The sequence below is a fragment of the Anser anser genome (genome assembly GCF_964211835.1).
Source record: "Anser anser genome assembly, chromosome: 3".
Classification (NCBI taxonomy): Eukaryota; Metazoa; Chordata; class Aves; order Anseriformes; family Anatidae; genus Anser; species Anser anser.
The window spans coordinates 70,843,305-70,869,270 of NC_139722.1; the positions used below are offsets into that span (position 1 = coordinate 70,843,305).

At 38.4% G+C, this 25,966-nt stretch overlaps 1 protein-coding gene across 6 annotated transcripts in view; it reads right to left on the reverse strand.

Moving 5' to 3' along the window:
• SASH1 (SAM and SH3 domain containing 1) overlaps positions 1-25,966 on the reverse strand; it is a gene marked incomplete at its 5' end in the record, with an annotated part of 511,807 nt that overhangs the window by 326,223 nt on the left and 159,618 nt on the right. The window contains one exon of one of the 6 annotated variants that reach the window (XM_083830241.1): positions 3,919-4,004. The exons of 4 other annotated variants lie outside the window; for them this stretch is intronic. In XM_083830241.1, coding sequence (XP_083686367.1) covers positions 3,919-3,979 — 61 coding nt within the window. Of the gene's footprint in view, positions 1-3,918; positions 4,005-25,966 lie in introns of those variants that run through there. One more of the 6 variants, XM_083830234.1, reaches the window with a different exon arrangement.

Consider the following 25,966-nt stretch of genomic DNA (forward strand, 5'->3'; position numbering starts at 1 on the left):
TTTCTCAGTAATCAGTCATTGCAAGACTACAGCTTGGAAAAACAAACAGAAAAAACAAAGCTAAAGTCTTCAAAAAAGAGTGCTATTTTCACTTTCACATGTAAAGGTGAAACTACAGAAGAAACAGATGCTTAAGTACTTTCAAATGTTGCAGGAAAATGAGATATTAAATGGTTTGTAGCAAAAGAAAATATTCTGAGATAACAGCTCCTTACCTGCATGATCATTAAGAAAAACACAGAAAAACAATGTTGGAAAAGCATAAAACTTGTTCTAAAAAATTTCACTGAGCAGATAAAAGAAATGTAAGAGATCAGATGAAAGCATTGCCCAGTCCAATAGCTCTGAACTCCTGTGATTTCTCTCTCTTCCAGATGCCAGCTTAGACCCTTGTTTGTACTCCCTATCTTGTTTAGCAGGATGGAGAAGGCTCAGAAAGGACTCAGAAGTTCATTTCATATAAAAGCATTGTTACTAGAAAACAACAATTAGTAAGAGGACTGGAATGGAGATTTTAATCAAATTTCAAGAGAGAAAGCTTACTTTCTGTATAACAAAGAATTCAACAAAGTCAGCATATTCACAGATAAAGATAATATTAACACTGTACCCCATGTTTTAAGGCTGCTGCATAATCTTTAGGTGACAAGCTGTTACCTAAAACCTCTTATTTGTCCTTCTTTATGCCCGTATTTAAGCAGAGAGAAGTCATTGCAAAGCTGACTTCACCTGTAACAGCAAAGACAGGAAGACTGAGCCATGATATAAGATAGAATCCCCTCAAGATCTTGGATGTCTGTACTAAGGACCTGGAAAGCAAACAAATTGAAGATCATCTTTCTTTGCAGAACAGCAAGCTTTTCGGTGCCAGCAAAAAAGCTTCAATTTCACGTGTTGTAAAGCTAGCTTCACAATTAATATAAGAAAAGGCGATTTTTGATTGACAACAGCTTTTTGTTAATAAGAATTCTCATCAACTTGCAAACGTTTTTCTTTCATTACCAAGATGTAATAAGCCATTACACAATAGAAGTTTCCATTTATGAGATTTTTTTTTTTGTAAGTTGTAATAAAGCAAGTGATCCAGCATGGTTTTCCCCATCTCCTGTTACAGAGGATATGGTAAAGCTTTGACTGACAAGTAGTCAAACCTATGCAAACATTTCTGTTTCAAATGCATTTACTAAGCCTGCAAACTATCAGCAATACCTGAAAGTGATACATTGTGTAATACATCTCACCACTTCTCTTCCTTCTCCCCTGATTTTTATCACCCTCCACATGTTTAAAAAAGTAGTCCAGTATAATAATACGATCATTCACATAGAAAAGTCTGCAATGTGTAAAGAGAACCATGGAAAAGGACTAGCCAGCACAAGAAACCCAGATTATTCCTTAGGTTTTAACAGCTGGTTTCAGCAGGCACCACAGCCACATTTCAAGTCACCTGTTAAAAATGTCTTTTTGCAAAGCCAGCTTCTTGCCTATGCTCCTTTCTTTCTCTTGTACAAATTTCATGGCTAAATTTCCTTGAGACTTCTGCACAAGTGTCTCTGCCCTACTGAGAGCTCCTGGGCCACACTGGACCTCTGCTTTTGGCTCTGACCACATACATCTTGTGTCTTTTCAATATCATTTACTTAATACATTCCTTTGTATTCTTCTATGATACGAGATACAGTCTTGTAGCTTAAATGATAAGAAGTTATTTTGAATAGTTTGATTATTGAATATTACAATAGAATACACCACTAAAGAAGTGTCAGAAGCTACATAACTAGCAATTTCACTCAACATTAACATTGTCATGGATTAGGATCAGCCTACATTTTGCATAGTTGGACTTATACCAACAGATAGGGAGAGCTTTCTGCACTGAAGCTTGGCCCAGGCACACGTCATTCACCTGCAGGAAGGCCAAAAAATGCAAGCCTGAAAAGCACTGCAGTATACTACAACATGCCCAGCTAAGGGAACCAGTCACAATGTATTTCAAACCAGAAACAGCTGAACTCCTCATATGTTCTTGCTCAGAGACATTTCAAAGTAACTTTAATTACACTTTGGATAAAAGTTAGTTTTTACTAGTCAAAGGAGGTTTCTCTGTAGATATGAGCAAACTTCATCTCTCTCCCCTTATTTCCAGCTCCTCCTTTCATAGAGCTTCCTCCCCCAGCTCCTTCCAGGCTATTTAATAAAGATGACAGAGAAGGAGAAAAAAGCTCTCTAAGCAAATTTATAAACAAATACTGGAGAGAAACATTAGTATGACATTATAACTCTTCAGCCACCATCTGAGATAAGGTCATATCACCCAAAGGGGAGGTAAACATCTTTCCTGGGGTGGCAGAAGACATAAAGCCCACAGGAGACCTCCCATTATGTCTTTACTGTAGGATTTGTTTTTCCTAACACTCTTTCTCCTTAGTATTCTCAGAAAGACCCATATCAATGACACCACCTTGGAGAGCTGCTGTTTGAGCACACCAAAAGCCACTGAAGAAAAATCCTCAGTATCTAGAAGGTAATGTAAGATACTGGTGCTTTGGTAAAGGGGTGAGAAGAGGTTAGTTTATTTTTTATTTTTTTATTTTTTAATTTAAAAAGTTTAAAAGGTCAGGAAACTTCATTAGAGTCAAAATCACTGCTGGATGACTGCCATCATGTAGCAGAGACCAGGCATGTAACTGTGCCTAATTGCAAACCATGTTTAATCCACCAGGTGATCTGGCTGTACAGAAGGCTGGCAGGAGCAGTCAAGAAACATCACCTTGAGGGGCTCAGCACAGGCAGGCTTCAAAAGCTTTATTTCACTTTTGAAACATTTCTACAAGTGAACCAGAAGGCAGTTTAAAAATTAGCTGTTTTGTACTCTAATGAAGCTTTTAAAACGCTGAATATTGCTGAGTAAATCCAGTACATAGCCAAAGCCAAGAAACTACAATATGCAAACAAGAGCCTAGAGTGTCCTGAATATTTCTTCTGTATATGACCATTAATTTTCCATCTTAATTATGAAGGTGTTTTAGATAATCTCTGACAACCAGCAGTAGATGAAGTAAGAGTCCAGTGAAGTAAGTTTCCACAGCATACTTTTTTTTTAAAAAAAAAAAAAATACTACCAGTAATCACAATGCTGTATTTCCACCAAGTCAGTATTAGCATTTGATGTATTTCTATCAAAAAGTCAATGCAGTGCTGTGGCAAGTATAAGAAAACTTGAGTTGTTCTGCATGCTACAACCAGGATAAAGCGATCACATATAGTAGCAATGGTCGTCTATTTAGCAATAGTGTGTTTTTCTATTCATAATCCAGAAATTTTCCAAGGAAGATGAAGCTCCTTTTAGACAGCTAACATCCACACATTGCAGAATGAAGTACACTCATTTGACTACCTTATTTCCCTACACGTACCCCTTAAAAGAGACCCCCACGAATTTGCTGCTGGGACAGGCTAGGACAGCAACACAGGAACCGCAGGAGGTGCTTGCAATGGAGGCAAGCAGGCAGCACATACCTGCTCTCCCACTGCATGGCCCCCCTCCCTCCTCCTGCATTCGGGGAAGGAGCTTTAATAAATAGCTATGACCTCAGCTAAGGAGGTATTGTACACATCTCTACAACTTCACAGACCAGCCTACTCATGAGGCATATGTTTGCTCTATCCCCCTGAAAACCAAGCAAGCCACAGCAAACAAAACCAAACCTGTGCTTTACATTCTCAGCCTGCCAGGAGCCATGCACCCCCATGGTGGCTGTACTACAAAAGAGGAGAGCAACACTTCCTGGGGACAAGAGACCACCCTTCCTTTTCACCACAGGACATGTGGCCAACCTGGCCAGAGAGATCCAGCTGGCAGCCTCCCTCCTCCTGGCCGCAGGCCTAGCCCCCACACCACAGTCCCTAAACACTCACCCCAAAGCACATTTGTAGTCCTTTCCATTATACTTCTCCTTGACCAAACACAGATGCCCATAAACACCTTCTAACCTCCCAAAGGACTGAGGGGGGAATGACCTCCTTTTTATGCCCTCCGAACAGGAACCACCCACCTTGCCCTCATCAGGTTAACAAGGCCTCAGGTGGGGCTGGCAGCCCCACAGGCTGGGCTCACCCTAAACTTAAAGCTCCTGGAGGAAGGGAGAGCTCAGCCCAGTTCTGGTGAAGGGACTGGAGCACCTCTCCTGTGAGGAAGGCCAAGGGAGCCGGGACTGCTCAGCCTCGTGGAAAGGGGATTCAGGGGAGTCTCATCAGTGCCTACAAATACCTGAAGGGAGATTGCAAAGAGGAAGGACCCAGGCTCTCTTCTGTGGTGCCCAGAGCCAGGACAAGAGGCAATGGGCACAAACTGGAGCACAGAAGGTTTCAGCTGAACATGAGGAAGCACTTCTGTGCTGGGTGGGTGGTGGAGCACTGGCACAGGTTGCCCAGAGAGGTTGTGGAGTCTCCCACCTTGGAGACTTTCAGAAGCTGCCTGGACGTGGTGCTGGGCAGCCTGCTCTGGGTGTCCATGCTCGAGCAGGAGGTTGGACCAAGTGTCCTCCAGAAGTCCCTGCCATCCTCAACCGATCTGTGGTTCTGTGATATGGCTGTGGACCCTCCCCACCCCCAAAATGTGGGGGCTTCACCCCTCCTCTGCACGTGGGCTTTGGAGCTGGAGGCAGGTGGGCTGTTGCACCAGGTTTCCTTGGGCATGTAGGAGATGGGGTTACTGCTGTCCAGAATGCAAAGGCATACAGTGTGTCAGCAAGGGGCCATGCTCAAACAGGCACCTATAAGGCAGCTGGGGGAAATCTGTGTGTGATGGGGCCCAGCTGGCACATATAGAGCCTGTCTGCCAGGAGCACAGCCAGCTCAGGCCAGATTCAGAAACTGAGACAAGAGCATTCCTTCTTACTTGTGAAGAGCAACTCCTAGACTCATGAGCAATCTGCTACTCAGCAAAAGAGTATTAAATTTCATTTGCCTCATTGTGGGCCAGAAAGATTTTACCTTCACTGAACACCAACAAAGACATTCTAAGCTGCACAAACCACCCCCAGTCCCTGAAAGGCCACACCTGAGGAGTTGCACAGCTTGCATACTTGAACACAGCTTGACTGCTCCTGTATCCCAGTCTTCCTTTTTTTTTTTTTTTTTCCTTTCAGTGCCAGATTTTACATTTCTTCCAACTCTCAGCATTTAATAGCTGTTTTTGCAAACAGTCAAATATGGAAACCCTGTGTGGGTTATAAAATATCTTACTGTTTTAAGATCTATGTCATGAATGCAGTGTATGCTTAGGATGGCTGTATTTATCCAAGTAATGATTTGAAAAATAAGAGAAATGCAAAATATTATTTAAATAGCTTGAGAAATGGACATTACTCTTAATTTTAGTAACAGTGAAGAACAGCTAAGAATTACATATGACAACATAAAGTAATGTTTTAAAGATGTCTCTTGTGTGGTAATTTTTTTTTTCTAAACAGTAAAATATCCAAATGGTATCTATTTTACCCAGCTGTAAGAAGTGCTTTGAAAAAACATAAATCATAGAAGACAGCTTAACTTACTTTCAAACAATGTCACAGGCTGAATTCACCTAGGATATAAGCAGAAATTAACCTCTTTGCATGCCATCAGGGCTGGATTTTGATATTACTTGTCTTGGTATCTTCTGAAACCAAGCAAACCAAACACCTGATGTATCCCTAAAAATCTATGAAGCAAACTGAGATGCATTAACACTGGAGTAATATACACACAACAAACTCTAAAATGAAAAGCTCTTCAGAATATGTCAGAGACAATCTAGACAATCTTCTCTCAGGTTTCATGGGCTTTATTGTAGGGAATGGAACTTTGTGTCTGTCACTACCTGATGCTGAATCTCAGCAGCCAGGCTCCAGCGAGGTAGATCACATTGACTTTTACTGGTACTGCTGCCTCTGTCCTGCATCCTTCACATGTAATGGATTATCTTGGCAGAGGATGCTGTTTTGCTAGACTCCATATTCAAGCTCTGCCATTGACCTTTCAATTTATCTTGGGAGACTTGATTAACCATTTTTTCCCCTGTTGATTTTGACTTTAAGACTTTTAGGCAAAGACTGTTTCAGTGCTGTCTTGGTGCGTATCATTCAGTGTCACACCCACCAGTGTTACCCCTACCAAAGGCAGGAGGCAGAGGAGCAACCATCAGCAACCAGATTCCTTCCGAACAAACTCAAAACAGCAGAGCAGATTATAGCAGGCTTGCAAAACTTCAAACAGAAAGCAGAGCAGCCCCTGCAAGGCCAACAGATCGTGTTTTGTTTGGGTGGGCTGAGAGGAACCATGCTGGAAGCATCAGCTGATTGGGACCCAGGCTCAGCTCCAGGCAGGCAGTGAGGCTGGGGATGCTGGTGGGTGAGCGTGCTGCTGCAATTCCTTCCAGCGGTGCTGCGGGACCTGCTCAGGGCACTGACCTCGCATGCTGAGGAGGGCAGCAGCCAACTAAAGCCTGTCTGCAGGGCTTTGCCTCAGTGGCTTATGACAGCTACCAACAGCTAAGCTGTTTTCTGACATCTTTCTCACTCAGCTGCACTTTTCTTACTTCTCTTTACGTTGGCTGTTTTCTTATTTATTTTATTCTATTTTTCTACAATATTGAATATTTTAGCTGGGCTCCTTAAATAAACTTTCATCATATGGATGCAAAGAAGGGAAACTGAATGAAACTTAAAAGAAACACAGGACTTTGCAAGTAGCTTTGATGTTCTCTAGCTTTTTATTTATAGAATACAGATTAACTTCCTTTTGTTAACATCTATTGTTGTTTTATAATGGGCGCTGCAAATGCTTTGATAAATGAATTGAAAGAATTTGCTGCAGCTCCCGCTAAGTGCCCTGACCTGCTAAAAAGTGGGATCTGTAAAAATGTGTTTCAGACTGAAAAATGGAACAAGAAAATTTCATCTGATTTTGTATAGTTATGAAATAAAGCGATTACTTTGAAGGTGAGCTGTGATTTTTTACTGACATGTAACCCATAAAATTCAGCCTCAGTGTAAGTCACATATCTGCACCAGCCAAACACAATCAGTAAGTCTACTCTCTAGCTATTTACCCTTTATATCACTAAATTGTTTTACTCAGACCTTACATATCCCTTTTCTTCTTTGCATTTCTATTATCAGTACCTCTTTATAATACATGGAACTATTTTGCTTCCAAGGTGGATGTCAGACTCTTTCTTCATTACTTGTTAATGTACTTGTTTGAAATTTCTACATAATACCTAGAATTATCCCAAAGGTGGCAAATATTTTGAGTCTTCCTAGGATCACTAGAAAATATTAGTTGTGAAATCTTTTATGGTTGAGGCCAAGTATGTGCACTCTTGCAGCGATGGCTACTAGGTGGCTACTGCTTTTTCCATTCTTATTTCTTTCCAGACACATCATGTTTTTATATTGGTTGCTAACCTAAGTGCCACTGTTCATAATACCAGTGATTTGGCCAGAGGAGTATTTTCACATATAACCTGAAACTCGAGTGTCAAATGTCTAAAGCAGCACAAGCACTGAGGCACCGAATTTACAGATTAAACGGCACTTAGCTGCCCTCCATCCATGGAGATGTTTCACAAACTTCTGGCTGTCCCCAGTAGCCATATCTGTACCACTAAATGATACAGGCATAACCTCCAGGTCTGCCTGTAGGTATGTAGTAGTATTTATAGCAAAAAGTCAGAAAGCAGTCATAGATAAAACTCCCTTCTCTTGCTGCATGGTGTTCAAACCGTCATTTGGGTAATGACAGTGTAGTCTTCAAATGACATATCTGTTCCATCCTTTTGATTGCTCATTTTCTGGCCTCATACATCTGCATTCAGCACAATGGTGCAGCTGCTTTTGCCCAGCTGAGATGTCCTCTTGTGATGTAGGTGATGTGCATTTGAGGTCTCTCAGGCTGTGGAGGAAACTGAAGTGACAGCTTGAGAGCACCGGATGAGTGCCCCAGCTGCGAGGCTGCATATAAAGGTCATCAATTTGACTGTACAAAAGCAAAAATTAGACATTTGTCCATATTTAAAAGGACTGTTTTCAGGGATTAAATCCAGATGTGGGGTTATGGATTTCAATCTTGTAGCATTCCTAGGTTGTGTTCAAAAAAGTATCTAATTTGTAAAAAACAATACTTCACAGCATAAATTAATAAATATCCTTCTCAAAATGATTTTTTCCTCAGATTGATATAATCATATGACTGTAACAATTTTCTATCTGCTCTTCCTGCTACCTGCAAATGCAATAGCAGCATGACTCACAGCTCCATCATCTGGAGACACCACTTAATGATGTATACTACATCTTAGATTACTACAACATCCATCCTACTTCTCTTGTGTTCTTGAAAAAGAATCTCCTGTTCCAGTCTACTAAATTATACTCATTTAATTAATCTCATCTGCAAACTTCAGAACAGAAAAACATCATCCCTTTTTTTCCTTTGTTTTTAGGGCTCCTACTCAGATCTCCTTTCTTAGCCACCTCTCCCATCTAATTGGCCAGATCAGTAAAAGGCGAAGAAGTAATTAGCGCACTCCTTTTATTCACATTTTAAAACACGTCATTTTCACATATTAATGATTTCCAGCTCAGTTTTGCACAAAAATATTTGGGGAATTGGACATGCTAGTTCGCTGCCATTCCTCTTCTCTTTTCAGCTGCTTCCTGCTCTTTCCTGCAAACAGAATGCTCTCTTTTCATCTCAGCTTTTTAACCCCAAGGACTTCAACTCTATTTTTAGCCTGTGTATGAATTTCCAATCTAATGCATTTAAAGAACCTATCACAGATGTCTAAAACCTTGGAAGTAATTAATTAAGTCCCACTATTTCCGAAGTACACCAAAACAATTTGTCATTGCATGTAAAATGGTATAATCGAGTAGTATAAATGTTTTCAGGCCAAGTCTAGCTATGAATTATTTAGTTCATCTCTTCTAATTAAAGACCTATTGGAGGATTAATGTCTTGTAACCTGACAAACCACTTTACTAAGTAACAAATTATCCCTATAATAACCTCAAACTAAATTTATATAACTCGAGTAGTAATTTGCATAAGTATACAACATCCATTGGAATAGAGAGACTACTTCCTTGATATTCAATATGTAGATTTTCAGTCTGCTATCAAGGAAGGAATTCAGACCAAATGTGATTCTAGACTGTAAAAATAATTTATTGGATATCTGATTTTTTCAGCATTTGCATAAACATTGGTTTATAAGGATTTTTTCTATGAATACAGCAAGATAACATAGTTATGCTGTGAAACGAAAGCACAGATGCCTTCATGCAAATATGACTTATTTTGCTCCATAATGTATGCAACATATACATTTCCTGGTTATAGAATTTGTATTATAAAGCTATGCTATGCATCTGAAAGTGGTTATGAAAAGACAAAAAACATCAATGGTTTGAAAAGATAGTGAAAGATTAAATATAGAACAATTGTCCATCTTCATGCAAGGAGGAAAGCTGTATGCAATCCAGAAGGCATCTGTGCTTTCAGAAGCAAAATCTTCAGAACTGTTTCATTACTAAGTATTGATGATTTTAAATATTGTCCGTAATAAAAATGGACTATGGCAGAACCAGACTGATGCTGTAGGCTCCCCCTTTGTCTCTTAGGGCCCTGGCTGCCTCTGTTTCCAGAATTGGAGGCCCAGCTCTGATCTAGTCCAACGGTGCAATTGTGCCTCCAGTTTCTGAGAAAATTACTAAACTGGGAGAAAGAACTGTGTGAAAGAGCAGAGTGTCAAGGAAAGAGAACGTACAAATGGGATACAACTGTTGAGATGGGGCTGAAGGATTCAAGGGGGAGAAGGACACCAACACGGCAGGGTGTAAAATCCTAAAGGAAGAAGGCAACGAGGCTGGTAAAGCGAGTTGGGAAGCATCGGGCCACGGGTCTGAGCTGCCAGTGACAGCCTTGATGACGGAGCTGGTGGCAGACGGCAGCTCAGCAGCACTGCAGAGCCAGTGCCAGGGGCTGCAGAGGCTGACCCTTCCCTGCCAGGCTCAGAGGTGCTGCGTGCTTAGCCTAATAGCTAATGCTAATGCTTGTGGACAGATGCTTAGCCTAACAGCTCATCACATCCCACCTATCTCCTGTGTGCTGGTTACATAATAATTGCTTTACAGATTATAAATTCCCTGTATCCTAAGTCTTTCTGTACAAGCTAAAGACACCTGAACAAACGGATCCAAATTGCCAAAAATGCCTGACCTTTTTACATTTCTTTTCCAGGATACATGGCCTATTTCTGTTAGGCACAGCAGATCACACTAGGACTGGAAAACTTCTGAGTCCCAGATTTCCAGACTTTAAGTCCAATTACATCTTCTGTTTTCTTTTGGCCCTGCTTTTACCAGGCCACAGTTCTCTCTGAGTTAACACTAACAGAATCCTTCCAATTACACAATTTTTAGTAAAATGAAAAACAAGTGTTAACTCCTCTTGCCTTCCTTTAGCAGCTGAAGAAAAAACTACAATCAACTCAAAACACCAGTCTGACTGGAGACAAATAAGTGCTCAGAGTACACTGAGAAGAGAATTTATCAGGTCTCAGTTTTTGATCCTACAATTTCTACTATAATACATGAAATTATAACAGACAATGATCAGAAAAAAAACAATCAATCAAACAAACAAAAAGCGTGCACTGTTACATCAAATGGTTACAAGAAAGATGAAAAATAGCCAGTGAGAACATCTAATTTGGTTTGTAAATATAAAGGGACAAATGAATTTGGAGTTGACTTCTGCAGATGGCACACGAAGAAACAAGTTTTACTGAAGAACACATAGCAGGGAAGGCTATGAAATTCCCCCAGTCCATAATGAACATGATTTTAGTACTCATCCAAATCAAAAAATAATCCAGAACAGTGAAATTTAAAACAGATGAACAGTTCTCCCTGACCATGGACTTAACAAGTCTTAACAAGTTTAAGTTGAGTTACCTCAACTTAAAAAAAGGGGAAGGGGGAAGGGGGGGAAAGGGAGTGAAAAGCCCCTCAAGTAATAGAACAGATGAGTCTGAAAATCAGTTAATAATTAAAATCTACAAACATTAGTGAACCTTGTGGAATGGTCATTAGGGTTTGGTTTGTAGTACTGTTCAACATCAATGTATAATAAAGGGTTTTCAAAATTTTTGTATGAAAAATGGAAAAGAAGAAAAATTAAACACCTGTAACATATTCTAGACATATGAAAAAAACATTACAGGCTCTTAAAATTACCAAAGAGGTCAATTTTACAGTCAGAATAACCACAATGCAACTATGCTTCAGTTTCTCTTTAACGCTCAATTAAGTGTACAGAAGAACATGGAAAATGCAGTGCCTTCAATGCAATTAGAACTGGCTTTGTATTATTCATTCTATATTTAGGAACGTCTGTGCTTCTGTGCTATAAATCCATTCTGTATTTAGGAACATCTGTGCTTCTATGCTATGAATAAAATATCCCTCCGTCTTCAGAAATCAGGAAGCATCAGCTTTACTTTAGGTCTGTATTCTGTGTACGTTCTATGCATGTATAAGTCCTTCTGTGGAGTTGAGGGTGAAAAAATGAAATTTGGAGGGTTTACTTCTTTCAGCACCCCAGTCTTCAGCTATATCTCCTATAGAACTTATTTTCTACCAAAGCTAAGCATCCTGAGACCCAGTGGCTGCACTGCCTGCAGTTCGGTTTGGCCAAGCCCAGTGATAAGCGGCACACCTGCTTCCCCAATTGGCAGTTAAAACCTTCCTATGTTGTACCCTGCTCCACTTATGCTACTTCTGTCCTATCCCAATAATTCCCATCATGCAAGCTCAGTTTGGCACAAGGCTCTTGGTCTCCCTGATCTCTGGCTCCTGGCAAGGAAATCCCCAAGCCCAGAGCTGTGCAGGAGCGTGCAAATCGTGCTCCAGCTCCCAGCAGCCAGCCCAGCTGGTGGACTGAACCCAATGAAACTCCAGTGGCATGCAACCTTCCCTGTCAGAAATACAGGGAGAACTCAGGTTAGCAAATAGTACAAACAAGAACGGAAAATTTATTTTGGATGGACTTCTCTATTATTTTAACTATTTCCAGAAGGAACACATTGAGTCAAATAATTTTTTTCTTTAATATGGAGATTGCATTTGAAATACTTTAATGGTGTGCGTTGGATATATTTTTAGAGGTTTGCTTCTACAATTCTGGAGGGCACAACAACTTTTTAAAAACAACATGGGAAAAAGTGACTAGATGAACTCTTGTGTTTTCTACTGAGAGTTGCAAGGTCAATGCTGATTTAATTGAGGTCTGGGGAGCAGAGCTTTACCCAGAGGTATAAAATAGAAAGATGCTACAAGGAGATTTATTCTCATGAAAATTTCAATTCAATCAATATGAAAGCTACACATTTGGATCAAAAATGGCAGGGAATCCTCAAGGACTCTTCGTACAAAGAGCTCAGATAATCTTAAAACAGCCTTTGATAGCCTGAGAGAGATCATTTTGTGGCTTTGAAAATGTTGAAACATCTGAAAAAGAAATCAATGTTGCTGGGATCTTTACTTTAAAATTAATGTCAGGCGGTGACATTTCTAACTATTTTGAGTGCTTCCATGCTAATTTCTTTCTTCACCAGTAAGGCTGAGCCCAGGAATGTTCTGCATTCTCTAACTCCTAATGAGGATACCTGAAGAAAGACAAGGCAAAGTTGGAGGACTGCCCTAGCAGTAGTCAAAACACTACCTTAAGAGTTTGTGCTAGAAAAACATCCCAGTATGTTTACTGTGCTTGTTTCTCCGTGTGTCTGTCTCTGTCTTGCTTTTGCCTTGAAATATGTATTTTAACTAAGATCCTGACTCATTTCTTTAATTTAAAGGCTAAGTAAAAAACAACAACAACAACAAAAAAAACGCCAACCAAAAAAAATTATAAAACAAATAAACAATATTATTACATCTGCTGTATTCAATTATTTCCACCTATCCCATCACCTCAGTTGGATTTGTTTTCATACAAACTTACACTAACACCAAAGCTGTTTAGCTGTTTCCCCTTAAACCCATTTTAGACCAAATTATACAAGTTTGCATCACAGCAGACCTTATATTAGTACTTGAGGTAGTCATCTGCATAGTGAGAATTTTATTTGAATTTGGCATGCAGGATTTGGAATCAGCTTACAGTAAATGTAAATTTATATATACTGCATTTAGTATTTTATTACCTCATTACATGCACTGTATGTATTTAATTTATACGTTCTATTCTATTCATTTAGAGTAAAATACTGTTAATGTACTTCATTTTTAAATATTAAGAAGTGAAGGAAAGACCTTGAAAATAATAGGATGATGTTTAAAATTATCTGAGCCTTGTGAACTACAACATTAAACACATTTTAATTTATTTACTAAAGCATTTTTACTTTGCTTTATTTACATCACAGTTTATTTAAGAATACAGCAGCACTGATAATCTCTTTGAAGGGATATGTGCTCAAAATCTATGACTCAAAACCCAAACCATTTAAAATTAAATAACTGTCAGGGGGCATGTGTAATAAAATGAACATTAAAAACAAATCTAAACAGATTCTAAGCTTATTTATGCATTTTCTTCCCATGTGTGGAATAACTGGATATGCAATTTACTTTGGATTTATATTTAGATTCAATCAACATCTGAAAAAAAAAAAAAAAAAAAAGGTTGCTCAGTGGATTTCTGGGGTAACTAGAAAATCAGACCAAAATAAACCACTCCTTGATCTTATCAGAATTGTCTATCCTTTTACATATATATATACACACGCAGACACAGTTATATATGTGTGTATATATATATATACATATGTATGTGCCCTCCAGCTGGTCATCCACTTTGCTTTCTTCCCTCATGATGATATTGTCATCTCTGGGTTCCCTCAAAATGGGGCTGTTGCATCTTCCCTGCTGGGAAGCAATGCTGTCATAGATAAAAGCTGTATCACCATTGGCCAGTTCAACTTTACGAATGACGATATCTGTAGTTTTTTAAACAGAACGTATTCTACCTAAAAAGGTAGCTCAGAAGTGAAAAATAACTTACATGGCATAGGAAAGTTTCCAGATACTGAAATATAGGTAAGTAGATAACAAAGAAGAAAAACAAACAACAAAAACAAAAAAGCTAGTAACACTTTGAAATTAAATTTTGGTCAAGGTTTAAACATCACTGACCACCAGAGAACCAAAGTACTATTGAATGATAGTAGGACAAGACAGATGGTGTGCAATTTTAATTTGACTGCTCGAAAAAAAAATCTGTTTACACTGACACTGACAGGATACATAAAAGCTTAAGTCTTGCTTATGAGAGATAATGTGGCTACAACCTGTAGTGCCATTTAAAAGGGTAAAAAAGTGTGTGTACTTGTAATGGCACGGAAAGCAGTTCCCAAAAAAGTATCACCACATTTAAATATGACTAGCAGTAAGTGACCTACCTTCTATTTTGACTATCAACTGAACATTTTCACAGCCCCAGAGGCTATGCATGAACTTTCATGCAACCAGGACTGAGTGCCACTCGCACACTTCCTAAAAGGCAGTTGTATAAAAAAGATAAATAGCAACCACAGAAAAAAAACACCACAGAAAGCCTCTCCCTCTCCCAGCACAAAAATGAATGTTCTACTGCACTGTAAACTCTACGTGAGATCAATTTCTGCTACCAATCAGTCTGATCTGGGCATTCCTCATCCTTTTGCTTGTCCTTTCAGATTTATCAATTTAGTAACCTGAGAGATTTATGAATCAAGTGGTTTATTCAGTCAATCTCAAATAGCTTCTTGTAGAGACAGACCAGTAAGTGTCACGTGAAGAAACTGCATCCATTCTGGAGAAGCAATGGAAATAAATGAGGTTCAGAAAAATTAATCTCATACCTACGTTTCTCTGTAGACATGAAGTCATGCACAGTCTGTGTCAGCTGTAAAGCCGGGCCACTTAAAACAATTTGATGTTTCAGTCTCTCATTTTGGGGGACATTCACCTGAACATTAAAATGGGGCAGTGGGGTTGTAGGAGGAATAATAAGGGAAGTCTGAGGCAGACACCTATTTTAATGACTTCTGAGAGTCAACCAGAAGTCACAGAATCATATATACAATTTCAACAGCCATATTAAGTGTGAAATATTCATTGTCCACTACAGACCTGGTTAAGATTTAAACTTTTGTAACTGAAATCTAATACTGCAGCTGAAACTGCTCAAGATCTCATATTTTTATTTTTATTTTATTTTTATTTTATTTATTTATTTATTTTTGAGACGGATAGCAAAAGTTTAGATTCTCCTATCTACTTATATTACTTTCAGTTTCTTATATTGGACAAAGACCCTCGGGACAACTCTGATGTTTCATTACCTCTGTTGGCTCTGCCAGCCAGCACTTATACGCTCTCAGAATTGTGTCCTTCTTGTTTATGGTGCAGGGGGAAGAAAGGTAAATGCCACCAACCATTCAAGTGTGCCTCAACTCCTGGTCCTGCACCAATAGAATAAGCTAAAGCACTTTTATTTATAGTGGCCTAGGCACAAAACAACTGAGACTTGGTGATTGGTGCTCTCCAACCATCTTTTTTTTTTTTTTGTGCCCAAGCTCTGCTAAATGAAGTGGAGAAATGTGGAGACATGTCCCTTCCTGGCCTGTCACATATCTTTTCAGTCTGCAAAGATTCAAGCAAGATTTATTATTATTATTATTATTATTATTATTTTTATTTAACAATATGTGAAATTACACAGGAGCTACTCTAGGAAAACATTAAACACAGAGAAAAATTGGAAGTGAAACACAGAAATAGGGAGCAGGTCATCCTCTTGATCCTTAATCTCTAATCGAACCTTACTCCTACCCCTAAAAATAATGTTAAGTCATGTAGAATATTATAGAAATGTCACATAATAAAAAATAAAATCCCTTTAAGAATTTAAATGGCAAGAGCCTTGAGCAGTTGACAATAGGTTTCTCCCTGAGAAACAACTCATCTAGACAGAGGAGTCAGGATTACTGGAGCTAGCTGTCATGCAGCTCTGTGAACTCTCTACATTTCTGTTAGCTGAGGGTATTGGCCCGTGCTGACCTTCTGTACTATGCCTGAGGCAATCACATCAAACTCCCTTTCTGATGAGCCAATGTGAATGGCACTCTGCTAATGACTCCCTCTGCCATATTTCAAAATTCATGACAGTTCCATCCAAAGGAATTATGGACTCCATATCTTTGCCTGCAATTAATGAAATCCTTTCAGTTCAAAGACCCCTAACTTTAATGCTAATTCAAAGGATATCAAAGTAATTGATAGTCTGCATGAATAAATCTGTGTGCTTTAAAATACTTAACTTTCAAAAAACCCATCAATTTTATAATCATTGTGCCTTAACATGGTGAAATCACTAATCAGAAGAAATTCCTGAGTATTACACATACGGATGGTTAAACTACACTAAGAAAAAGAGTAAATTTCCTTATCAGCTGACTTCATCGAGGAAACTCAAACGAGTAACTACATACTGCCTCTTCTACACAGGAGCTCTTACTTGACCAGTGCTCAGAAATTTTTAGGTCAATGTGAGTTCCATAGCTTGCATTTCTAGTGCTACTCCTGATTAAAAAAAAATCCAAACTAATTAACATGTAACAGCCAAAATTAACAACATATGCTGGGACTTAAATGAACTCCTAAACTGTAAAATGTTCTCAAGGATGCTGTATTATTGATTAAAAATTAACATTTTCTCTTTCTCTAGAGCAATTAGTGAAAATGTAAGTTAATGAATATTTATAAGGCTAAGGTAAAAACTTGATCATACTCAGACACCGACTGTTTGTGCTTAATAGCAGCCAGCATCCTGCCAGCAAGGAGATCTTTATATTATGTTTTCAGGGCAGAAGTTTCTTCACTGCGGTCCGGTTTACAGGTGGAGATGAGAATGTAAGAAAAAGGCACTTTCCCTCACAAAAGCCAAAAGGCAGCAGCAGTACCACCAAATAAAGCACTAAAAGTCAAGTCAAGCTAAATGCTAGTGCATATTCCCAAGTGTTTGTCATCAGAAGAGAAAGGTCAAACTGTCAAGTTAGCTAACACCTCCAATAAAATCAACAGCAACACTAGTTACAGCTTGCATTGCTTCTGTGCAGAAAAACAGTATGTGCATACTGCATTCGATTCATTTCCTGGGACTCCTTTGATGAAGGACAAGGCTAGACATTTTTACTGTGCTGGCAAAGGTAACATTTGTCCTGTCCTTCAATCTTGCTAAAAACAGCTTATTTTTATGAGCAGTTCAGCTAGCTATGTACTTCACACTTACCACAATTATAGCTATTAGCACTTTTTCTTAATATCAGCTTTCTCTACAAGACTTAAACCTTCCACAGGCCAATCTGGGTTACCAACAAAACCTCATTTTGCATTTTCTATTTTGCACCAGGGGCATGGAAGTGGCACAAAGGTCCTTTCACCCATAGTTTCTTCAGTTTCAAAACCATTGGCAGTGTCAAGACTTCAACCATAATTCAGTTCTTTAAAATTATCCCATCAGAACCTAATAAATATCAATAAGGAAGAGCTGGGAGTCTCCAGCTCTGTGATGCTAGTTCTGTGTAGGCAGCTCCAGCTTCAGAGTACAACATATACGCTTACATCCCACTGAGGTTAGCAAGATAAAGGCATCTTCCTCAAGTACTTTGTCAAACAGGGATACATGCTTATCTGTACGTGCCTTGCTGTATTGAGACCAATAGGTGTTTTCTTCTTTTTGGCTCTCTTACCCCAGCAGATTTCACGTTTAAAAAACTTTATACTTACTAACTAGACTTTCCGTACCTGAGGTGATAAAATGAAGGTGGAAAATCTTAAAGGCATATGCATTTCAGATATGTTCAACACTCAGAATTAAGTTACATTAACTATTGGAAAAAGCACTTGAAGTAGTTGCTACAGTAGGAGATGCTAACTTCTGTGAATTATAACGCAAGAAAATACAGAACAGCTGCCACTGGGGCTTTTCCTTAAGATCAAGATCAACACATCATTGGTGTATAGCCAATGGTCCTTGGAAACAGAGAGATGTTAGATACTCATCAAGCACGAGAAAATCTGCCTGTTAAGAACACCATATCCCTTCAAAACATAAACATATCATTAGGAAACCCTCATCTCCAGCTGGTATGGAAATCTTGGTGCACAGGCAGACAAGTGAATATTTAATTTCTTGCTTGTTTCTTCTTCTAGACCATATAGCTATTCAAACTCTTCTTGAGTGTCGCTATGTCCATTTTCATATGCAGCTGGACCTTCATGTATCATCCCTAGAGCTCAAGGTTAAGCTCTTTGTCAAAAAGATGCATTTCTTTTTGAAGCTGAGCCTTACTTCATAGAATCCCAGAGTCATAGAATGGTTTGGCTTAGAAAGGACCTTTAAAGATCATCCAGTCCAACCCCACTGCCATCAGTAGGGACACCTTCCACTAGACCACATTGCCCAAAGCCCCATCCTACCTGGCCTTGAACACTGACATTGACAATTTCTCTAGGCAGCTTGTTCCAGTATTTCATTATTCTTATAGTAAATAATTTCTTCCTTGTATCTAATCTAAATCTACCCTCTTTCAGTTTAAAACCACTACCCCTTTGTCTAACACTACATGCCCTTGGAAAAGGTCTCTCTGCATTTTCCTTATATACCCCTTAAAGTACTGAAAAGCCACTATAAGGTCTCCCTGGAGTCTTCTCTTCTCCAGGCTGAGCAACCCCAGCTCTCTCAGCTTCTCTTCATAGGAGAGGTGCTCCAGCCCCCTGATCATCTTTGTGGCCCTCCTCTGGACTCATTCTAATACTTCCATGTCCTTCTTGTGCTGGAGGCCACAGAGCTGAACACAATACTCCAGGTGTGGTCTCACAAGAGCAGAGCAGAAGGGGAGAATCATCTCCCTTGACCTGCTGGCCACGCTGTTTTTGATGTAGCCCAGGATATGGTTGGCTTTTGGGCTGCAAATGCACATTGCCGGCTCATGTTCAATTTATCACCCACCAGTACCTCCAAGTCTTTCTCTGCAGGACTGCTCTTACATGTCAGCAGAATCTGCTGATTGCAGCTGTGGCCACAATATTTTCAGCCTTCACAGATATGCTTCTGACAGTGAGGGAAAGGTAGTTTGTATTTGTCACAGACTGAAGCACATACAGAGAGGATTTTTTTTTTTTCTTTCTTCTTCATATCTTGTATCTTTCTGGAGCTATTAGTTTTCTAATTTATTTATTTTATTTTAATTTATTTTCTCTGTAATGAACAGGTTTCATCTATAAAAATAAAATGAAAAAGAATCCTGAATCTAGGCTGCAATGTTATCTCTCCTCATTTGCTAACTTCACAACCCTGCTTCTCCCCAGTGAAGCCTGTTTCACAGTAACTAATATATTAACACCCATTTCTGATAAAAATGAAAGATTTGATGTTTTTATAATGCAACTCAGAAAAAAAAAGAAAAAACTATCAGAACTTTTGTTTTTGCTATTTAACTTTTTGATGTATTAATAATGTAAGTTAATATGAAGGTTTTAATTTAAGTCTTTTGACTGTAGTATTACCAATTACAAATGAAATACTGAATGACAGCAGCTAACTACATCATATGCATTTCCTCTTCAGCAGATGTGATCTATCAAAGGTTCATATTTCATTTGCTTCCTATTTCCTCCTCAAGGAAAGACCCAAATTTGTTCTTTACAGGCTCTAGTTTTAGCATACACTATTTTATTGTAATTTTTCTCCCCCACAAACATAGTTAACTCAAAATTAGGAAACAGTGTCTCATTCTTTACTTGTTTTAGGTAGAGGAAAACTGAAAAGTTGTAAAGCAAGGCTGCTCATCTACGTATTCCAGGATGAGAAGGAGGGAAACCTCCTGTTAATTCCAGAGGAGACTTAACCAGTGAATTATACGTCTGTTGAAACCCCAGGTAGGTCAGAGTTACTACTCAGCCCCCAACTGTTATGTGGGGTAAAGAAGTCAAACTGTCCAAGATGAAAAACAAGAGCTGTCTGAGGAAGCTCACAAACTATTCCCCAACACAAGCAGAAACACTGTGGTCTCTGGAGAGCGGAATGGAGTTAGGTGGAGAAGGGAACTCACCAACATTGCCCTGCCTCTCCAGTGGGGATGAGGATGAATCATGCCCCCAGTCCTCCCCATGGGCATGCAGTGTTGTGCTGCAGTGAGCTGGAGCCCCTCTTTTTTCATTGTTTGGTCCTCCCACCAACTCCTTCTCCCCTCCCAAACACTATTTTGCCTGACCCTTCTCTGGTGTCAGGGGCTGTAATTAGTTTCTAGGCTGTACCTATCCTAATTTTGTAGCAAACAGAAGAAATATATGTCAGTCCTTCAAGGGACTGACTATCTGATTGACATTTTAGCCACAAAAGTGTCATCAGGACAACTGAAGAGTTTTGGAAAAGGCAGAGTTACCTGGAGCTCTTCTGCCCAGTCCAATTAATTTTATCAAACCATTATCCTCTGGACACACTGCGTGTTTCTTTTATCCACCCGTTCTTGTCAGACACTTTACGTTACTAGGACATTCTCTAATTTCTCATCATACTAACTACTGTAAATGAACATCAACCAAAACCCAAGATTCTAATATATCATATATATGAATAAAGTAACATAGTCTTGAAATACAAATCAGAAACTAATTGACTTAAAGGAAAAGTATATCCTGTGATTTCCTTTTCTCATGTCAGACAGGGAAATTGGTTGTTCAGAATCATGCAACCAAAGGAAAATAATTCTATCTCAACTTCATGAGGACTACAGATAGAATGAATTAAAATAACTTGTATAGGTCCATCTAACTCCTGATATATCTGTCTATTCCAGATTAGACAAAAAAAAAATAAAATGTATAAATGCTGTCTTTGTAAACTTCTAACAGTTTACGTACTATTTTCTTAAGCACAAAACCAGCAGAGCCAAGGAACATATAACCTTGCTACCAGTAGCTTTTCTTCTTCAGTGTTCCTGATGTAGTTACATGATCCTTCACTGTGGTTTCCAATAGACTGTAGGCTGCTTCCTGCTGCAGTAAAGTCAACCTGGCAGGTTTTGGATTTCACATAGGAAAAAAAGAAATTTGGTTTGTCAAACCTCTATTCCCAAATTGTATTTTTCTTTATGATCTCATTATGTGCTCCTGAGTTTGTTAATTCTCTTGTTTTGTCCAACATATACTATTGCCATTTAATTTGTAAAACTATTTACTAAAACACTTCAGGTGTTCATAGCTAATAAACTTACAAAAGTATATAATTCCCCTTAAATCTCAGCATCCACCAGGCCTTTAAAACATTCAGCATACACTTTTGACATACATAGAGCTCTTTCATGTTTTCTTATTTGGTCTTGCATTTTCTTTGTTATCAACTGTCTTATTCCTTATGACAATTTTTAATTTCTTATATATATATATACATATATACATACACATCATCATTTCTAATAATATAAATTACCCCAAATCTATCTACACATTCTTTTAGGTATTTTAGATTCCTATTTCAGATGTTTTATTCTTAAATGAAACAACTACATAAAGGATTTAATAGAAACAAAAGAGGAATATCTGCTAGTCTTATACTGTGGTACCTCACCATAGCTTCACACTTGAACTTTTAATTTAATAGATTCAGTGGGTGTCACAGTATTATTGTTACTTAACCGAGTTATGTGACAACCAGATATAATGGAATATTAAACATAGATAATAGACACCCAGACCTTTTTTAGCATGTTAACTCAGAACAATGGAGGAAACATGTAAGGGTCAAACATCTTTCATCCAGAGTATTTCTGCTATAAAATGTTGTTGTCTACATCTTTGGTGACTTTTGCAGTAAAAGACCTTTCATACACCCCTGCCTGGCTTCAACTGTGCAAACTACACTGCTAAATTGAACACTTAATCTTACAGAAGTATGGATCAGCAAAAATCTTTTGCCAATATTAAATCATGGCAAAAAAATAAAGTTTAACAACTTCCATTAAGCATTTTAAGCTCTAGTACTGATAGCACTAACACATGGCCTTTGCCTTCGTGTCTAAATCAATCAGAGACTGTGTTAGTATTCTTTTCATTTTTTTCATTTTATTTTTTTTTTCATTTTTTATTAAAAAAACAAACAGGTTTTATGCTTTTATTCAAAAATCTTGGAAATTTTGCTGATGTTAACACAAAAATGAGGAGCCAGAAAAGGAAGGTGTTTATCACAAACAAAACAAGAACACACTCAGGCAACAGGTGAACACTTAAATAGTCAAGGGTTTCAATACATGATTTACTGCTGTGATAATTAACATCATTATAACTAAATCAGGTATAAAGTTGAGGACACTCTGTAAACATCCTAAAATGGACTGAAACACAAGAGTGTGATTGTGCCAACTACTGTTTAATATTGCCCCACAATTACCAGGACACACAGCCACAATTTCTGTGGGTTTGTTTTTGAAAGCTTAGCATACATGTAAGCTACTGAAAATCCATGACTCTAATCCTCTGTGAATTCACAGCTTCCTGTGAATTTTAATGAAATTAGGAATACGTTACAGCTTGAAAAAGCATTATGTAGTTGGCAAGTTAAAGCACCTGTTTTGAGAAGCGTTCAAAAGCACCTGTTCTTAAAAGTGCTCAGAACAAACTATCAGAGACAGAGCTGCAATTAACTGGTAAATTTGCAGGTCCCCTGTTTTCAGAGTCAGGTACCAACTAGTAACTTGGGTAATTGAGAAATTCAGTGCTGCATTTCAATTTGTGTGTGTTGTCATTTACCAGATAATGAAGAGCTTCCTAGCAATGCAACTTAGACTGTTGCTTCCTTAGGAAAAAAAATAATAATAAAAAATACAAATGCCAAACAGAACAGCATCTGTGTGAGTTTTCAGGAAAGCTGACTTGTTGTATTTCAATAATATTCTAGGTCAGCATTGCCCAGGCTGATTCAACCCATGGGTTTTGCTGTCTGCTTCTGACAGGAATTCCTATTTTCTTTACTAATTCATGCCTAGAAACCTTCTGAATGAATTGCTCTCTGGCCAGTGTCAAAGGTGCCATATAGTATAAACACTTGCTTAGCATTATCACTATTACACTTAATTTATTGAGATAAATAAGGATTCCCTTGGCACAGCTAGTATTTTACACCATAAAGTGCAGACTATTTTGACAACAGTCAGCATTATGGGTTACCAAGTAATTACTGACATAAATCAATAGATGCTGGAAATATTGATTATGCATTGGCTGTTAATTTTCTGGCACCCTATCTCTTGGATATGTCCATCACATCTTTCACTTCCAAAGCCTTCTAAAAGAGCCTAGAAATAAATACAGAATTTCAGGCTCTGGCAAAAGATTATTTAATCAGGTAATGACTCTTCGAAGAAAACCTTTGTGTGTCACTGCATCATCAGACTTTGAATGACCCATGGGCTAATCTATTGACTCCTCCCCAATTAGTGTAAGATGTTAATATGGGCTAAAGAGAACTTCCTGACTGAATGAGAGAATTATTATAACTGTTATAGGGTTTCCTGCTTGCACTTTTCACAGATATCTTGAATGGAAGTTAAATGTCATCTGCACCTTTAATGTGTTCTGCTTTTATTGAATTGGGCAGGGGAAATATTTCTTCATGAGAGGACAGGTTCTTAGCCTGAGTTCTTAGCACTGGGCAGTAATGATTTCATAACACTTAAATGGGGTTAAAAGGGAAGTAGGATGATTCAACTGTAAAAGCATAAGAGCACAGGAGTTAATTATGTGTGTGTGTGAATTAGTGTATGTGTAGATATGTTTGTCAAGGAAAATTCTGCCAGATGAGGAAGGTAGAAGCTAGACTGGACATACATAGGAACCAGAGCAACACTTGGGGACACAGGCATCTGGCAAGAGCAAAAGACATCAAAGCAAAAGTCACGTTGTCAAGAGAAAAACTGAGTATAAGCTAACTACAAATAGATTTAGTATGGGAATTAAAATGAAATTACTACTCTGTATAAGTAAGGGAGGCAAATGTTCTAATTAGTCTTAAAATGGGAATCAATAAATTTATTACTGATAATCCATAAAGCTGTAGCCACTGGAAAGAGAAATCACTTTTTCCCTGCTAAAACACCTCTCCTGAACTTTCTTTCCCCAGGCACACTGGTCTCCTGAATTTTCACCCTGAAAATACATAGTTACGTTGTGTCTGCAAGGATCAATCCCCCTATTTTTCTAATGCATAGAGGTCTCACACTTAGGATGTGCCGGTGCAGAAATACCCCCTTGTGTTTCTTCCCTTCCAAGAGGCAACAAAAATAGGTTTTATCTGACAAAGAGAGGCCACTGTTCATTGTAGGAATGCTGTGATGATCACTATCCTGGTAAAGTGACGGAGGGTCAAACCTTTGCAATCCCACCCAACTTAGAAGTCACTCAAATCAGCATGTAGCACGTGACAAATTAAACTTCCTTTTTAAATCATACAATGACAAGACAGAGGGAACAGAGCAGTGAGATGGAAAAGGGGACCTAAAGGACTCATCCAAATCTGAATCATGAACGTGACACATAATGCATGCCTCAGTTTAAAGCATATTGTCAGATTACATATTAAATTAAAAGCTATTTACTCTTTCACCAGATTTATTTCATTCATTTTAAATAACTGTATACTCGTCTTTGGTAAAAAAGTGTGTGTATCTTCTGTACTATACATGCTTTGAAGGTGATAAAATTAAACTGCAGATTATCTCTTTTTGATTCTATTGACTCATTCTTAAATCTGGGAAAAATACATTGTATAATATTTTATGTCAGCACTTTCAAGTGATTACTTTCAATACCTTTTTCTCTGTACATTAAAATAAATGAAATTTTAACAGTAGACTAAAACTGATTGATGCCATCCGGTTCATTTTAAAACACGAGTAAATCAAGTTCATTCCTGATGGAAGCCTGATTTCACTGTCTTTCCTTTGTACCACAGTTTTGCTCTATTTCATGGTGAATATACTAAGCTGTATTTTCTACCTAGGGAAACAGATGACACCTGTACTTTCTGGAATTTACCTGTAGCCAAATACCATTGCAGCTGCTTTTGGCAATGTTATCTACTCCAGTGGCAGTCAAAGCTATGTCCAGAGAGGGGCTGCAGCAAACCTATAAGCCCTGACGTGATCTTCCAAAGGCAACAGGACCTGGATGGAAGGAGGATGATGTGAGGCTTCAATGTACACTTGCATGTGCACCAATCCTCCAAATACGAGCTTTCCCATTTGATGCTGGAATCAGACTAGGATTGATAAGCAGGTAGCTGGCTATTTGTAACAGACTATTGTAGGAGGTAACCTATTTTTACACATGCCAGGCACATTAACAGTCTTTTATGGCCTGTCAGGCAGGCAAATGCTAACCAAGGCTTCAGGCACAATCTTAGCAACTATTTTTGTTACCAAAGACGAAGCAATACTCTAAACACAGGTAAAAGATGCTCCATGTGCACATACACTCATGTTTTACTTCAGGCCAGAACATCTATAAACAAGGCAGCATCTGCATAGTCAGCAGCTGTCCACAAATAAGTCCTTGCTCCTGCAACAGATGGGACTGCTAATGACAGTGAGCATGACCCATGCTGAGAAATTCCTTCTCCAAAAATACTTGCTTATTCTAAAAATGAGTCTTTCAGGCTTTTCAGATCACAATGTACAACACTAAAGTTATTTTGCAGTTCTTCCTTTGCGGTTAAATTTAAGTCTTTCTGCATACAGGCTACGCAAGAAAAAAATCTTTTTCTTTTTTCAATAAAATATGTATTTCTTTATGTATTTATATACATATTTTACTGAAAA